We start from the raw sequence: 14,131 nt of genomic DNA, 5'->3' as shown, positions 1-14,131 counted from the left end.
CTCCCACAACGTTTCACATGTTACACTTAATCTTCGGACATCAGCGGAGCACGACTTTTGTCTTTGCCTATACATGTATTCAGTGCCTGCAGTAGGAAGTAAGAATAATGCAAGAATGTCCTGCTGTCCACTGCCTAATATTAAAAGAAGTCACAGTTAAAATCTAAGGAATGTGTTACCTCGTTTTCTTGTCAGGGATTCTAGTTATGTACTTTTTTTTTTTTTTTTTTTTTTTACTGTTTGTGGGAGTCTTGATCTATGTAGTTGGTCATTGAGCTGGATTTCGTGGATGGTATAAGTTACACCCTTTGCTCCACAACTTTTCTTAGATTTTTGTCCTCCTGCAGCTTCTCCAACGTAGCTCAATAATAAGATAATGCTACAACTTTCCGCTGTTTACGTAACACTGTGAGTATACTGTATGTCATATTTTACTGTTGCCCTGCAATTACAATTCGGCATTCAAGATGGACAGATGATAATTTTAGACCAAATTAGTGTAACATGAATATAGTGTATGGACAGCTTGACTGTCTCATGATCGGGACAACTCTTGTTTCTCTTCCAATTGACTCTACGAAGTTTTATTACGTGGGATGTGAGTCGTGAGAGAAAGAATGCTAGAACTGATACCATTCGCCCTCACATGCTTGAGGACAACTCAGTAGCAATTTACATCTCCTAACCCCAGGAGGACCCCGCGACAATCAAACAAACGCCAGATTATTCTATTCAGCTGATGCTCGTGGCAACCTAGGAGAGAGTTATTATTGTCACCACAAACATTTTCATGGTCATGACTAGTCTTGTATTCCATTCTACCTAATATCAAACGAATACTTTCAGCTGCGATGGACCATAAAAGCATAAGTGAAATTTTGTTCAGACCATATCTTTTAGGACATCTATCATTTCATTCAAATAATTATGACTCGCGGACGTAATGATGATGACGACGATGTTGATAATGATCCCGGCTTTATAGGTTGATATGATAACAATGATGATGATGATAATAAGGAACCTTTTGTCCTCCACAGTTACGACTCTCGAGATGGCGAGAGTGGTTCAGGCAGACGACAACAGTGGGGTGACGAGAAGGCTTGGGGCGTGGAACAGCGGGCTTGGTTCGACTCCGCAAGCTCTCCCGGTCAGCTGGTGGTTCGGAACGTGCAGGGCAGGGACGAGGGCAGGTACAGATGTAAGGTGCACTTCAAGGCATCCCCGAGTTGGTCACAGAGCATCACACTTACGGTTAAAGGTGAGAAGTTTGTGGATTTTGTTTTCTTCATCTGTCATTATGTGTGACTCTCTCTCTCTCTCTCTCTCAATCTCACACACACACACACACACACACACACACACACACACACACACACATCACTGGTGATTTGGGACGTGCGGGGAAGGGACGAGGGAGTTATGGGTGTTAGGTGCACATCAGGTCACGGAGCATCACACTTCCGATTAAAGGTAAGAAAACAAGCACATCAAACTGAACAGCCCCACTTCACAGTAGGAAACTCACGGGAGGTGTCCCCAAGTGAGAGACGTCCCCCAGGGATCCCACCCTGCCTGAATCCTGGTCTTGATGGAGTATACGCCTACTATTATGCAAAAGTTCTCGGCCCAAGGAAAAAAGAAATATAAAAAAAAGAAAAAAAAAAAAGAAAAAAAAAATTATAGTCGTAAGTACCAGCGCTGCCCATGAGGCGAGGTGGCCACCCCCACGGTGTCCCATCCGATCAAAAATCTGGTCCAGATGGAGGTCTGTCACTGCAATGTTTCGTATTCTTCAGTAAAAAAAAAAAAAAAAAAAACTGACGCTTCCCCATGGGTACCGCCCAACCATAATGAGTGGGAGGACGGATCCCACTGTACCTAAAACTAACATGGGTTGAATTGTACCATTCTACAAAATTTCGTTTTCCTAGGGGAAAAAAAATAAAGTAGGGAATCCGGGACTCCAAGGGGAGGTTCTCGGTGGTTTCACCCTCTTGAAAACATGATCTGGGTGGAGGTGTTCCACTGCGCATTCTTTCGTATTCCTAGATATACATAAATTAATAAAAAGTAAAAAAAACTATGGATAGAGATACTGGCATCGACCGGGACCCATGTTTCGTTCGATAATCGTGAAGAGTCGCCTTTCGGAGTCACTCCCTGCCTAAGAAAACTTACGTAACTCCCTCCTCCCTCTTCCCCTCCCACCCACCCAAGGAGGAGCGTGGAAGTTCCACCTTGCCTAAAATCTGGTGGAAATCTACCAGCACGAAAAGTTTAACTTTTCGGGACTTAAAAAATGCTGTGCATGCTGTTATTGACTGAAACCCCACCGGATCCCCCCTGCCCGTGGGGGGGGGGCCTCCGGGGATACGACTCTCCTTAAAGATGCTGCTGGTGTTAGTCTACGTGTGCAACGTTCCGTTTTCGTGAATGCGTGAAGATACTCACGACTGCCACAAAACGCATTCTGTGAGAGCCACTTCCTTCTGCCCCTCCCCCCCCTTTTATCATAGAGAAATATCACACATTACACACCTACTTTGTGGAGAGAGAGAGAGACATAAATGATGCTTGTAGGGGATACTGGAACATTACTTACTGGTTTATAGTGTTCTCTCCCTCCCCTTCTTTTGTATACTACGAGTATTCTCTCTCTCTCTCTCTCTCTCTCTCTCTCTCTCTCTCTCTCTCTCTCAAACACACACACACACACACACACACACACACACACACACACACACACACACACACACACACACGTACACACACACACACACACACACGTACACACATACACGTTTTACTTCGACAACTCTTTTTAATTTATACGGAATGGAACTTCATTTCCAAAGGGAAGTGTTGTACACCAAATCTCAGATATGGGAAAAATACTGAAAAATTTTGTGGTTTTCAGCAGCATTCAGCAAATACTGTGTGTGTGTGTGTATACACCCTTCATTAGCCCGTTCATTGTAGAACTTTTCTAACCTCCATTTTATCTCCTACAAATAGCAAGGAATCTCAGCTTTTTAACTATTAATTGCCTGTCTTCTCACCCACCACGCCCGCCTCAAGTAGCCTATCCTGCATGATTTCCCATTTTCCTATCAGGCCTTACAGTTCTTTTTCCAGTTCTCTCTAGTTTTCACGTCCTCAAAAAAAGAAAAAAAAAAGTTCTCTCTCTCCTTCTCCCATTTCCTATGCAAACCTTTATCATTCCTTTTCAAAGCCCCTACAGGCCTTTAATGTTCATTATCTTGCCGCCTCCATCCCTCAGGAGACTTGTAATAGCCCTTCCCAGTGCTCATCCGCCCTCTCGTCTCCCCCACAGACCTAGCTGGGTTCCCTCGCATACAGGACGAGTCAGGGCAGCGTTTGGAGGGGCCCATAGGACCATACGAGGAGGGTACCACCGTCAGAATGTTGTGTCTTAGCACCGGAGGTGAGAGATATACCAGACAGTCATAGATGATAGATAGATGTAGACTTACATGTACACATACACAAGTACAGTACATACATACATACATACATGCATCCATTCACACACACACACACACACACACACGCAACAAGTGAGGGAAACCAACAGAAAAGGAGGACTCGATGTGCCCTCAATGCTAGATCTAATATTTACTAGGCAAGAAAATGATATTGACAGTTTAATATATCACCCTCCACTCGGCAAAAGCGATCATGCAGTACTAAATTGCAACTTCAGGATTGCATATGACATAGTTAACAGCAATGAAAGTTACAAAAAGAGCCTAAACTACTGTATAAAAAGGGAAATTATCATGACCTAAAGAAGTATTTCTTTGAAATTGATTAGGAAAATGAGCTTAGAGAACAAGATTTAAATGCTGTATATAAAAAAATCTGTAAATTTTATTAAATAGGAGTCCAGAAGTACATCCCACAGCACAAAGAAGCAGAAAATAAAATAAAAAAATGGTTCAATACAGAATGTAAAAAATCAAAAGAAAGAAGAGATTTGTTGTGGAATAGATACAGAAGACACAATAGTGAAAGGGCATATAATAATTACAAACAGGCAAGAAACGATTATACAAGAATAAGGAGGGAAGCCCCAAAACAGTTTGAGGAGGATATCATAAATAAAAGTAGTGATCAACCGAAGCTATTTTACAGCTACATCAGAAGCAAAACCAAAGTAAAAGATAAAATACAATCCATTACTGACGAGGGAATCACCTATACACAAGAGAAGGATATTTGTGAAGCACTAAATAAGAATTTCCAATCAGTTTTTACAGAAGAAAAAAATGTTGAGAGGGACCATGTGGAACATGCATACCCACACATACTACCAGATATACAAATATCAAAAAAAGTAATACAGGAGGAGTTAAGTAAATTAGACAGAGGAAGTGCAAATGGTCCTGATGAAATTTCATGTTGGGTGCTACGAGAATGTGCCAAGGAGTTAAGTAAACCATTATTTTTAATTTTCAAGAAATCCTTGAGTCAGGGTAAACTACCTGATATTTGGAAGAAAGCAAACATTGTCCCCTTATTCAAGAAAGGGAATAGACAAAATCCACTCAATTACCGACAAGTATCACTGGCCAGTGTTGTAAGCAAGGTATTAGAAAAGCTTAAAAGAAAAGCTTGGGTAAATCATCTAGAAGAACACAATATGATAACAGAAAGACAGTTTGGTTTCAGAAAAGGAAAATCATGTGTTACTAATCTGTTGAGCTACTATGACAGAGTAACAGACACAATACAGGAAAGAGAAGGATGGGTGGACAGTATCTATTTAGATTTCAAGAAAGCATTTGACAGAGTACTGCACCAAAGACTTTTATGGAAACTGTACCATCAAGGAGAAATTCGAGGCAAACTGTTTTGTTGGATGCAAGATTTTCTCATAAAAAGAGAAATGAGAACAGTACTAAAGGGAAATTACTCATCATGGAAAGAAGTGACTAGTGGAGTACCACACGGATCAGTGCTGGCACCAATCATGTTTTTAGTGTATATAAATGATATAGACAGTTAACACTGGAAATGAAAGCTATCTAAATATGTTTGCAGATGATGCAAAAATACAAAGGAGAATTACTAACACAGACTCTTGTAAAGAGCTACAAGAAGAATTAAATAAACTTCATGAATGGAGTAACACATGGCAAATGGAATTCAATGTGGACAAGTGTCATGTAATCAAGTTTGGTATAAGTGGAAAAAGACCTGACTGGGATTATACGTTAGGAAATAAAACCCTACACACATCAGAAAGAGAGAAGGACCTAGGTGTGATTATCAATAACAGACTATCTCCGGCTGACCACATCAGTGAGAAGGTGCAGAACATGTATACACTGCTTGCAATTATGAGAATAGCATTCACATACATAAATGAAGACATGCTAAGAAGGATAATAACATCATTCATCAGACCAACCCTGGAGTATGCATCAGTAGTCTGGAGTCCTCATCTCAAAAAACACATAGACAAGATTGAAAAAGTTCAAAGGGCCGCTACAAGATGGGTACCAAGCTTAAGGGATCTAAGCTACGAAGAAAGACTAAATAAACTGAATCTACCAACACTACAGGAGAGAAGGAAAAGAGGTGACATGATAATGCTATATAAATGCATATCAGGGAAGGAGAAAATAGACATAAATAATTACTTAACCTATGGGGAAGCATCAGCAAGAGGACACTGCAAAAAACTGCAAAAGAAGAGAGGTGATAGAGACGTAAGGAAATTCAGTTTCCCAAACAGAGCAATTGATCAGTGGAACGCACTACCGAATGAAATAGTGTGTGCCAAAACAATTCACAAATTTAAGGATATGTACGATAAATATGGTTTAAGACACGGGACAGTACGAGCTTGACTCATTCCTGTAAAGATACAATTAGGTAAGAATTAGGTAAGGTAAGAACACACACACACACACACACACACACACACACACACAAATATATATATATATATATATATATATATATATATATATATATATACATACACACAGTAGTGCCTCCAATATCCGATGTAATAGAGCCAACAGCATGTCCGGATAGTGATCCCATCCGGATATTGGGCCCCAGCTTTCTGGACTTGTACTTATGGAGCGTAACTCAGAAAAACACCTATACAACTCCCTCTGGACATGCATAGCACCTATTTAAGACCCAAATCACACCAATAAGGGACATAAAAGACTGAAATAAATGCAAAAGAACCAAAAAATGAGATTTTCGAGGTGGGTTTATACAATATCAAACATTCTGGATACTTAAAACAAGTCCCTGACCCTAACCCAGCCTAACTCAGAAAAACACTGCCCTACTGCACATGCATAGCACCTAAGACACTATTCACACCAGTAAGGGACATAAAAGAGTGAAATGAGGTGTTAAAGGTAAGTATGGAAAAAACAGTACAGAAGAATATGAAACATTCTGGGTACTTACAGCAAGTCCCTGGCCATCTCGATGAATAACCTGCCTACTCTCAGACTCTGACAGTAAAAAGGAGTTCATGAAGCACTTGCAGTACACTGTTCATGAACTCTTGCACAGAACTTAGTCATTTGCACTCAGAATTCCATTCTCTTAACACTGTGTACTCTTGTCTTACTTGCGCACCATTGTACCTTAATGAAATAAGTGTTGCACTCTGCACTTAGTCTTTCCACTCTTAAAACCATTTTCTAAACAAAACACACTCAAGTTAATTTACGTTACAGTTACAGTCCATTAAATTTTTGTCTTTTCACTCACAACTCTAAATCCTTAACACAATGCACTGTTTTTTTCACTGCACAACACTGTAAATTCCCGTGTGGTCTAGTGGAGAAGTTCTTGGCGTCTGATCACTGTCAGAGTCTGAGAGTAGCACATGCAGGTGATCTACGGGTGCGTCACTGGGTCGTGGTGATGGCGTACCCATTGCAGACGACTCTGAAGAGAGGCGCAAACTCACGTCGAGTGGTGACTCCACCGTGCCTGATGTGCTGGGCTGTAACTCAGAGCATAAGGGCCTGTCTTGGGGAGGCACTGGAGTGGAGCCAGGGCTGGGCACAGCGAGGGTCATGGGCCTGAAAAAGCTGTCAATCGTTGATTGACGCAAGGAACGACGATTTTGACGATTACTGATGTGCTGCCTGAAAGCGCGCACTTCCTCCACAAGTCCCAAGGGCCCCATCTCCTTGTCGCAGTCCGGGTGCTCCAGGTAGTACAGAACGAACTCTAGGCGTTCCTGGAGTGCACTCAGCTTGGGGATGGCTGGAGTAGTGTCACGCTGAGAGGAGTCCGCATCATCGTCGTCGTCCTCGTCGGAATCTTCAAGCTGGGTACTGACACCTGCAACTGAAGATGCGATCTCGATATCAGACATGGTCTGATACCCAGGATCGCCCTCATTGTCATCCAACCACTCACGCACTTCATCCACATCAACACTGTCCCCATGCGCACATAGACGTGCATGGAAGTCATCCACGTCAAAACCTAGGAAATCGTGCTCCACATCCGTTCTGAGAAGCAGACGAGACCAACCATTTTTTAGAGTCTTGACAGGGATTTCCTTCCATGCATTGGCCCAGTTGTAGATGGCAGACTTGATGTTGTAGCGGCGAATGTTTTCCACAGACCGCTGGCCTCGCGTCTCCCGTCCCTCCCTGTGCTTGTCCTCGTCCTTGAAGACAACCATCACCTCGTCCAGGAACTTCAGCCGGTATAGCCTCTTCACTGCCACGATCACTCCTTTTTCCATTGGTTGGATGAGAGCAGTCATATTAGGTGGCATAAAGATGCACCTAATGCGGCCATTCTCAGCCACCAACTCCTTGTCACATGGGTGGGCAGGTGCATTGTCGAGGAGGAGGGCCTTTACCTGATCATGTGGGATTCCCAGTTTCTCCGTCTGGTAATGGATGACCTTGACGAAATTGCGGTGGAACCAGTCTTTGAAGATCTGGGCTGTGAACCATGCCTTCAAGGAATGGTGCCAGACGACAGGAAGGACATCCATCACTCCACAAAGACACAGAGGCTGCTTTGCACAGCCAACAATAACGGGCTTGAGCCGGTGCATGCCGTTAGCATTGGCACAACACAAAGCAGATATCCATTGCTTGCAAAGCTTGCGGCCAGGTACAAGCTTCTCTGTCTCCTCGGCTAGAGTGTTCATAGGCAAAGAGCGATAGAATAAGCCAGTTTTGTCAGCGTTGTAGACTTGACCAAGAGTTAAGCCCTCCCTGTCAATCAAGCCCTTCACCTTGTGCTGAAACTCAACTCCATCCTCGTTGACGTCCAAAGCTTCACCATGAGACTTATGGTTGGTAAGGCCATGTCGTAACTTGAACGCGAAGAGCCAACCTTCAGATGCCTTGAAGTCTAGGGTGTCGTGAAGCCTTGCGAACTTCTCAGCAGCAGCCTTCAGCTCCGTGTCACACACCATCACACCAGCAGCACGTTCCTGTCAATATCAAATCAACGTAGAGCGGTCGACTTCTGCATACTTGGGAGTATACATCACCTTCCTCTCCACGTTGCATTTGCTTTTCGACGAGAAGGCAGCAGTGTACTGCATGAGTATGTCATGGGATCTCTTGATATCAAACATAGTAGACCGGGCCAGGTTGAATTCACGGAGGATACGTGAGGTAGACCATCCCGCATCCACCTTGTCCAATATCTCCCTCATCTTCTCCAGAGTCAAAACCACTCTCTTCCTCTTCTCAGGCGGCGGGGCCATCATCACACACACAAAGGAGAGGCACGAGAGCAGCAGAAGAGCCTGCAGGAGGTAAGGCACCACCACAAAAGCGAGCACGTGGGCAGCCATGACGATGAGCATGCACACACAACAAGAGACGGGCGGTAAGTGGGGAGGATGCAGGGGCGCTCTAGTGGACATCGGCAGAACAACGCACCAAAACACAGCTCGCCCGCGCCACGGGCACCAACTTCAAATTATGGGCGGGAAAAAGTCTGATTTTTTTCAACTTTTTTGCGGTTTTTGGCCCATTTTGGGAATATTGGATCCCGGGACAAAAATGTCTGGTTATTGGGGATGTCCAGAAAATGGGCGTCCAGATATTGGAGGGATTACTTATATATATATATATATATATATATATATATATATATATATATATATATATATATATACTGTATATATATATATATATATATATATATATATATATATCTATCTCTCTATCTATAGCTAGACACCATAATCCCATCAGGGGTGGGATTTGGCTTTGAGTTAGTCTTTTTATGGGGAGAGGCACTAACACTCCACCAACCCACTTGTTGACATGTAGGGAATAAGTATGAGTTGGCTGTATGGTTATCACCCAGCATTTTAAATGGTTTTCTGGCATACAGGAAAGCATTAGGTTTTTGTCTGTCACTCAGTGTAAAGCCACCTGAAAAGGAAAGAAAAACAATAACAAGTGACAGGAAAGATGGGAGAAATAAGAAGAGAGGAGGGCAGGCACAGAAAAAGAATGATAAATGCTAAGGAGGGAGTAGGCAGCACTACATCAAGTGAGTGTATGATGGTTGCCACCACCTACCACAAATATATATATATATATATATATATATATATATATATACACACACACACACACACCACCCAGATATATATATATATATATATATATATATATATATATATATATATATATATATATATATATATATATATATATATATATACACACACACACACACACACACACACACCACAAAGATATATATATATATATATATATATATATATACACACCCTGTGGCAGGGGGGACACAGCCTGGCCGCACTATGGTGTGGTACTACTACTCTGCAGCCAGGTTGTGTTAGGAAGAATATTGCCACCGTATTCCCTGCGTGTCGTAAAAGGCGACTAAAAGGGGTGGGGTGAGGGGACTAGGGACCCCCTCCTCTGTTTTTTAGTTCCTAAAAAGAGACAGGCCAGAGAAATGGATGGGGGATGGAGTTATCCCCGTACCCTGAAGATTGGGTCTATGAATGTGCGTGGATGTAGTACGATTGAGGCTAAAAGGGAGGAGATTGGGAGAATGTTTGTGAGTAGAAAGCTGGATGTGTTAGCTTTGAGTGAAACGAAGATGAAAAGGAAGGGGGAGTCTATGTTTGGAAGTGTGAATGGAATATTGTCAGGTGTTGATAGAGGAAGGGCAAGAGAAGGTGTGGCCTTGTTAGTGAGTCCGGAAGTACAGCAATGTGTGATTGAATGGAAGGAGGTGTCATCGAGACTGATGTGGGTGAAAGCGAAATTTGAACGTGAGTTGTGGGTGTTTGTGAGTGCAAATGGGCCTGGTAGTGAAAGGGATGAAGAAGAGAGGGAGTCCTTCTGGAATGATGTTGATGAGTGTCTGTAGAGTTTTGGAGCGAATGTGAATGTGGTAATGATGGGAGATCTGAATGCTAGAGTGGGAAATGTAGCATTTGAAGGTGTAGTTGGTATGCATGGTGTGCCTGGAAGAAATGAAAATGGGGAACGAATGATAGCGATGTGTGTTGAGCGAGAGATGGTGATTGGGAATACGCTGTTTGAGAAGAAAGATATTTATAAGTATACATAGGTGAGACAGGAGGGTGGAAGGGTTGTTGATAGAGCTTTGATGGACTATGTGGTTGTGTCTAGGAATGTAATAGGAAGATTGTTGGATGTGAGAGTTCTGAGAGGGGAGGGTGGAGATATGTCTGACCACTACCTGGTGGAGGGAAAGTTAAGAGTAGGTAAGAGATGGGTGAGAGCTAGGAGGGTTAGGTGTGGCAGGGAGGTTTTGAAAGTGAGTGAGTTGGATAAAAGAGAGAAAAAGATAGAGTATCAGGAGAAATTGAAAGATGAGTGGAACGCAGTGAAAGATCGGGAAAATGGCAGCATGGAGGAGGAATGGCAGTTGTTTAAGAGTGCTGTGGTGGGGCATGCAGACGAGGTGTGTGGTGTGAGACGTGTGGGTGGTGGTGTAAGAAAAGGAAGTGAATGGTGGTGCGAGGAAGTAAGCATGGCTGTGGCTGAGAAGAGACGTGCATATGAAGTGTGGCTGCAGAGGAAGGATGAGATGTCATATGAAAGGTATAAGGAAAAGAGGAATAGAGCGAGAAGGGCTGTGCGTGATGCTAAAGTGGCAGCAGATGAGAGGTGGGGTAGGCGGCTGACAGACAATTTTCAACAGAATAAGAAAATGTTTTGGAAGGAGGTGAAAACGGTGCGAAAGGGAGAGTCTGGGAAGGAAGAACGAGTAAAAGCACAGGATGGAAGGATGTTAATTGAGATGGATGCAGTAAGGAAGAGATGGGCAGAGTATTTTGAAAGATTGTTAAATGCAGAGGAAAGAGTGGCTGAGATTGTGCCGGATGGAAGGGCGCAAGGAATAAATGTGTTGGGAGAGTTGAATGATTCTTTGATCACGAAGGAGGAAGTGGAGAAGCAGTAAAGGAGATGAAAACAGGGAAAGCTACAGGTATGGATGGGTGTGCTGTGGAATGCCTGAAGGGTGGTGGAGTGACTATTGTTGACTGGTTAGTAAGATTGTTGAATGTGTGCTTTGAGAAAGGTATGGTGCCAATTGACTGGGGAAGTGCTTGTGTGGTCCCGTTGTATAAAGGCAAGGGTGATAAGTATGAATGTACTAGCTTCAGGGGTATAAGTCTGTTGAGTGTTGTAGGTAAGGTGTATGGTAGAGTGTTAATTATGAGAGTTAGAGAGGGTACAGAGGGAGTGATTGGTGATGAGCAGTGTGGCTTTAGGAGAGGGAGGGGATGCATTGATCAGGTGTTTGCTGTGAGACAAGTGTGTGAAAAGTATTAAGCGAAAGGCAAGGATGTGTTTTGGGCATTTATGGATTTAGAGAAAGCGTATGATAGAATTGATAGGGAGGCTTTGTGGACTGTTTTAAGATTGTATGGACTTGATGGTAGGTTACTAAAAGGGGTGAAAAGTTTTTATGTAAATAGTAGAGCGTGTGTAAGAGTGGGAAATGCTGTGAGTGATTTGTTTCCCGTGAGAGTGGGGCTGCAACAGGGATGTGTGATGTCGCCTTGGTTGTTTAATATTTACATGGATGGTGTTGTAAGGGAGGTGAATGCAAGAGTTTTAGGTGGAGGTCTGAGTCTGGTGAATGTTGATGGTGGAGAGTGGAATCTGAAGCAGCTGCTGTTTGCAGATGATACTGCACTGGTGACTGATTCAGAGGAGAGACTGAGACAGTTGGTAGAGGAGTTTTGAAGGGTGTGTGAAAGGAGGAAATTGAAAGTAAATGAGAATAAGAGTAAAGTGATGAAGTGTACGAGGTTGATAGATGGTAGAGGGATAAATATAGTTTTGAATGGTGAGTTGCTTGAGGTAGATTGTTTTAAATTACTAGGGTCACATGTTGCTGTGGATGGAAGAATAGATCCAGAAGTGAAGTTTAGGATAAATGAAGTAGGAAAGGAGGAGTGAAAAAAGTGTTTAAATGTCGTTCACTTAGAACGGATGTAAAGAGAAGGCTGTATGAGGGTGTTGTGGTACCGACTGCGTTATATGGGGCTGAAACATGGAATATGGGTGTAGCAGAGAGGAAAAATTTGAATGTAATGGAGATGAGGTGTCTGAGGAGTATGTGTGGAGTGACGCGTATGGATCGGGTGTGAAATGATGAAGTGCGACGGAGAACTGGAGTTGTTCGGGAAATGGCTGGTAGAGTTGAGCAGAGGGTGTTGCGATGGTTTGGGCATATGGAGAGAATGGATAATGAGCGATTGGTGAAAAAGATAACTAGATCTGATGTGAGAGGTGTAAGGCTGAGAGGAAGACCACGAATAGGATGGATGGACAGTGTGAAGAGAGCGCTGGATGCGAGAGGGATGTCTGTTGAGCAAGGACGAGTGGCTGTGCGTGACAGAAATAAATGGAGAGAAATTGTGAATGAATAAGTGATGACACAGCCCTGAGGGGATATTCTCCCGCATTTGGTCTGATCAGCTAGTCAGGTCAGGTGTGGGTAAGGGGATGGGTCTGTTATGATGTGGCAGGGGTAAACCGGTTCTGCTGTTGGGCCCTGCTGTGGATGTCACTGATTGCATTGCGTAGTTGACCCTTGTGCGGTGTGGTGAGGTGAGGATCTGTCCGTTCTCCCCTTTGGGGCTAAGATGCGAATGAATGTGTTTGAATGGATGAGTAAATGGGGAGTGTGTCGTCCTGTCTCGGCTACCTCCCTTTCCTTGGGGGAAGCAGCCTAGGTATATATATATATATATCTATATATATATATATATATATATATATATATATATATATATATACATATATATATATATATATATATATATATATATATATATATATATATATATATATATATATATATATATATATACACACACACACACACACACACCTAGTGGTGCAAAAGTCTGGACCCGTAGGTCTTGTGTAAACCAAGTACATAAGTGTTGAGAAGAAGGTGGACGTCAGTCGAACACATATTGTAAATACTGAAGTGGAACATTGATTTAAAAATAATCTAGTCATTTGTGTCTGGTTAATTAAAATTTACTTAATACTAAACCTTCCTTCCATTATGAACTGCCAATGGGTCCATACTTTTGCACCAACTTGTATATCACTGACAAACTAGCTGTAGAGAAAGAAAAAAATAGAGAACACCAAAATATATAGTCAGAATACAAAATGTGTGTGTATGTAAGGAAAAAATTGTGATCAGATGCTCAGAAAATTATCAAGCTCTTTGAATGGAAGTGATCCGGTTCCCAGGGAGTGGCAGGGAAAGGAGCGATTATTTGAATTTCATTATTTATGACAAACTTTACTGAAATACATGAACTATTAGTCTCTTTAAAATACCATCACAGCCATGAGTGTATTCAATATGGGCCAGGTTATTAACGCCAACATGGAAACATGCGAAGGTGTGTGGCACGTGGCATGTAGGACGTCTTCATGGTCTCAGAGAATGGACTGTCCAGTGCATGTGGTCGGGTATATCAAAGAAAATAAATAATACGGTTTCCCACAAGCTATCTCGATTTGGCAGCAGATCTGAAAATGCAGGTCACTTCCTACACCTGTAGACTTCAAACCACCTCTGACCCACTCCC

At 42.7% G+C, this 14,131-nt stretch overlaps 1 protein-coding gene across 1 annotated transcript in view; it reads left to right on the top strand.

Moving 5' to 3' along the window:
* LOC145408687 (hemicentin-1-like) overlaps positions 1 to 14,131 on the top strand; it is a 416,603-nt gene that overhangs the window by 214,823 nt on the left and 187,649 nt on the right. The window contains exons 4-5 of the mRNA XM_080279363.1: positions 1,041 to 1,261; positions 3,338 to 3,448. Coding sequence (XP_080135489.1) covers positions 1,041 to 1,261; positions 3,338 to 3,448 — 332 coding nt within the window. The remainder of the gene's footprint in view (positions 1 to 1,040; positions 1,262 to 3,337; positions 3,449 to 14,131) is intronic.

This window comes from Coenobita brevimanus, chromosome 78 (genome assembly GCF_032717465.1).
Source record: "Coenobita brevimanus isolate Jiangsu-jjx chromosome 78, ASM3271746v2, whole genome shotgun sequence".
Classification (NCBI taxonomy): Eukaryota; Metazoa; Arthropoda; class Malacostraca; order Decapoda; family Coenobitidae; genus Coenobita; species Coenobita brevimanus.
This window is presented reverse-complemented; position numbering and strand designations above follow the sequence as displayed.